At 46.0% G+C, this 4,360-nt stretch overlaps 1 protein-coding gene across 1 annotated transcript; it reads left to right on the top strand.

Moving 5' to 3' along the window:
- The first annotated feature begins 1,282 nt into the window (after positions 1-1,282).
- LOC148868450 (putative serine/threonine-protein kinase-like protein CCR3) lies at positions 1,283-3,997 on the top strand. The gene has a single exon (XM_088968169.1). The coding sequence runs from the start codon at positions 1,534-1,536 to the stop codon at positions 3,919-3,921; it is 2,388 nt and encodes a 795-aa protein (XP_088824295.1). The 5' UTR covers positions 1,283-1,533; the 3' UTR covers positions 3,922-3,997.
- The last annotated feature ends 363 nt before the right edge of the window (positions 3,998-4,360 follow it).

Genomic DNA, 4,360 nt, shown 5'->3' with positions numbered 1-4,360 from the left:
TAATGATGATAGCGTGCGCTGGCGGTGGACTTGGTCTTTGCAATATGAGCGATATACCCCTGCTTCAAATTTTCAATGCTCCATTTCCATACGTAAGAAAGTAGAACCATAGAAGATCATGAGGTCCGTTTCGATAATCAAGACATTACTCTGTCCTGTGCGGTTTTGTTTCTTCGGTGGGACACAAATGCTCGCCCATCCTCTTCGTCAGTGTCAGTCAAACTAAAACCAGTGCGACCACTTTATTCTGCAACCGTCCGATTCATAGGCTTTATTTCCGTTGACCAGGCTATCCTACGTGCAGATGTAGGGAATCAGGAATAGGCAAGTGACATGGTAGTCATGTTTGTGTACTACCAATTAAGTTAAGCCACTCCAGAAGAAATAAATCAATAGTGAATAACAGAAAAAACAAAGGAAGGAGAAGGGTGGTTTGGTTGGCCACCATCTGATTGAATTTTGAAAAAAAAGGAGGAAGGATTTGGAATTTCATGGTGGCCTTTCTCTTCCAAAGTCTATATTCCGTTAGCGTTGACGGTCGTCGCTTCTCTTCGTTTCTGAAGCGTATTTGATCCAGCAGAAGTGAGAGAAGCCTATCCATCAATGCAAATGCAACAAAATCTCAAACCGAGTTCTGGCTCTGACGAAGGGATGATCTCGCGGCATGTCGCCCACCAGGGCCCAATGCACTGACTGAATCCGGTTTCCCCTTAGGGCAAACCCGTATTCACACCGTTTCAACCATTTGCAACTTTGCATTGGGTATATCTCTCCATGAAATGAAATAAAGCATGTAAGTATACGTAAAAATATTCCGAGTGCTCTAATGGGCATTGCCCTGACGGAAGCTGAATTCTGCAGTGACACTGTTTGTCTTCCTCTTCTAGAAATGAACAACATGGGTGACTATGTGCTGTAACCTCTGTAGATAGTTTCCCTTTTGTTTGCCACGTGGCTATTTGTAACCGGTAAAATGCCCTTTCTTTAAGAGAGCAAACTTCTACTATGTATATCCGTAACCTATTTGATCGACGCTTAACCGCTTGAATCCTTCGATTTGACCATCAAAGATGAGCGTTATTCGTTGATGGTATCCATTATCCTCATGCGGGGCCTACTTTTCTAACTTCAACTTTGTTAACTGGATCCGAATCCGACGGTTTAACAAATTTCCTCGTCTGAGGGTGTTCAACAGTGAATCGCTTCCCAATTCGAATGGAGATTAGGTTAAAAGATTCGCCTTTGCAATTACAATCTCAAATTCTACGGCCACTGGGCCACGCATTTCACCTGCTTCGTTTTTTTATTTTCTATTTCTCCTTCTCTCTCTTTCTGATGCTACGTTTACGCCCGTTTCATGGTTCATTTAAAACTCTCGTACTTTCCCAAAGCCAGAAAAGCTGAGTTTACATCTGAAAGAGAAGAAAATTCCTCTCCTCTCACCTTTCTTCTCCCATCGTCCCGTATCGTGTCGTCTCCGCCAATGAAGAAGAAAGTGGAATGCACCACCGCTGTTAAATCCCATCCTAGCAGATGACGATATACCCTCTTCATTTCGTTGCCATTTCCGTCATTTTTATCGCCTTCTTCTTATTTTCATCTGTAACCGATTGCCTTGGTTCAGCCTCCACCGTTGCCATTAGCTATGGTTCCCGTACGATTTGCGGCATCGTCTCTGGAGAACCCACGCAGAGAATACAGTGCTTTAATGGAGGCCGAACTGTTTCGGTCCAGCCGAATATATCTTATACGGCCATCTCCGGCGGCCGCAATTTCTTTTGCGGGCTGAGGTCCGGAGGAAACAGTTTGCTCTGCTGGGACACGGGTTTTGTACCCAAACGAATCTATTACAACGATAAGTTGAAGTTGAAGGATCTGGCGGTGGGCGATGGCCACGTCTGTGCATTGGTGAATGGGACTGGAGTTGCAAGGTGCTGGAGAGGGGAGAGGTATGCCTTTCCCGAGCCAGATAGAAGTGAGAATTTTCTGTCCATTACATCGGGAAGAGGGTTTTCTTGTGGGATTTTGAACGAGAATGGTACAATTAGGTGTTGGGGTACCAGTCCAATTTGGAAGGAGATACAGAGCCAATTCGGAAATGCCTCTGTGCTCAGCTTAGTTGCTGGCGATTCTCATGTTTGCGGTATAGATTCTAGTGGTTTTTTGATTTGTAAGGGGAGCAACAATTCTGGGCAGTTGAATGTTCCCTCAAATTTGCCTTTTGAGTACTCGAGTCTGGCACTAGGATTGAATCATAGCTGCGCGCTTCGACGGAATGGGTCGGTGGTTTGTTGGGGAGGGGGAAAATTTTCTGACAATGTCACGGAGGGTGTTTCCTTCGAGCTGATTGTCGCTGGTACGGAGTTTACTTGTGGGTTGATGACAAGAAATTTTTCTCTGTTTTGCTGGGGACCTGGAATTGGATTGCTTACTTACGGATATAACTCGTCGTCTATGAATCTCCCGTTGCCTAAGGTTATTCCGGGGCCTTGTGTTCAAGATTCATGTAGCGGCTCTTGTATGTATGCTGATTCGCAGACTCTTTGTTCCGGTTTTGGTAATATATGTAAGCGATGCAATGTCCCAATTCTGCCACCGCCCCCGCCCCCGCCACCACCATCACTACTGCTGCCGCCAAAATCGCCGTCAAAAAAGACAGGCAAGGGTTTGTTGGCTTTTGCTGTTATCGGATCAATTGGGATGTTTTCAGGTGTCTGTACCCTCATCTACTGCTTGTGGGCTGGAATATGCTGTTGCAGGCAAAAGAAAGTCCATAATTCTGTTCAGCCCACTCTTACCGGAGGCAATGCTAATGCTGGTCCCACAGCAAGCAGTGGTCCTTTTAGTTCTGTGTCGAGATCGTCCACCATCAGACGCCAGAGCTCCCGAGCAATGAGGCGCCAAAGGAGTGGGACCTCATCGAAGCACGCGGACAAGGCTGAGGAATTCGCCTTATCGGAACTCGCCGTTGCCACCAACGACTTCTCGCCGGAGAACAAGATTGGGGCCGGTAGTTTCGGGGTAGTTTACAGGGGCAAGCTTGCTGACGGACGTGAGGTGGCGATAAAAAGGGGAGAGACTGGTCCTAGGGCGAAGAAATTCCAAGAGAAAGAAAGCGCATTCGATTCAGAAGTAGCCTTCTTATCCCGTCTTCACCACAAGCATTTAGTCAGGCTTGTGGGTTTCTGCGAAGAAAGAGACGAAAGACTTTTAGTGTATGAATACATGAAGAATGGGGCCCTTCACGATCATCTGCATTCCAAGGGAACTGTAGAAAAGAGCAGCAGCGTCGTGAACTCTTGGAAGATGAGGATCAAAATCGCACTAGACGCGGCAAGGGGGATCGAGTATCTTCACGACTACGCTGTTCCGCCAATAATTCACAGAGACATCAAGTCATCAAACATTTTGCTGGACTCTAACTGGATAGCGAGGGTGTCAGATTTCGGGTTGTCGTTAATGGGGTCAGAACCCAACGGGGAGTACACGACGACGAAGGCAGCAGGGACAGTTGGGTATATGGATCCGGAGTATTACAGCCTAAATGTGCTGACAGCCAAGAGCGATGTGTACGGGTTAGGAGTGGTGCTGCTGGAACTCTTGACAGGGAGAAGGGCGATATTCAAGGACGACGAAGAAGAAGGAGCACCAACAAGCGTGGTGGAGTATGCGGTGCCGAAGATTGAAGCAGGAGAGCTGATGAAGGTGTTGGATGAGAGGGTGGGGTTGACGGAGCCGAGGGAGGCGGAGGCAGTAGAGCTGATGGCTCGCGTGGCGGTGAAGTGTGTGAGCTTAGAAGGAAAGGAGAGGCCCACCATGGCGGACATTGTGGCCAATTTGGAAATTGCATTGAGCCATTTTGATCACAGTAATGGTAGCCATGGAAGCATCTCTAGTACCTTCTCAATTGTTTCCGAATGAAATAAATTGTTTACAATTTTGATTCATTGTTATACAACAGTCTGTTTAAATCTTCTATTTAATTTTTGGGTTAATTTTATTCTTTTGATTTAGTTTGGCTTTTACATGTAAGGTGATCGAGAACCAGAGAGAGAGAGAGAGAGAGAGAGAAGTTGTAAAGAACAGGCTGAACAGCCAAGCTCAGATGAGCAGGAGGGAAGGGGAAGAAGCGCCAAAGGGAAAAAAAGTAACGTGACGTTAGTTAGTGAATGATTTGTTATGTTGGCTCCTTTTCTCGTTGGAAAAGGGAAAAGAAGAATAGAAGAAGAAAGAAGATGACTACTTCTTCTTGCCTGCTTGCTTTATGACTTTTACTTTTTGGGTCTTTAAAGCACTTCGCTTCTTTTATGCTATATATATATTAGAGGTATGAAAGGACAAAGTCAGAAAAGGTGAACAT

This window comes from Nelumbo lutea, chromosome 2 (genome assembly GCF_056320005.1).
Source record: "Nelumbo lutea isolate HS-2025 chromosome 2, American lotus-T2T, whole genome shotgun sequence".
Lineage (NCBI taxonomy): Eukaryota > Viridiplantae > Streptophyta > Magnoliopsida > Proteales > Nelumbonaceae > Nelumbo > Nelumbo lutea.
Note: the sequence above shows the minus strand (reverse complement) of the source record. Positions and strands in the feature narration are given on the sequence as shown.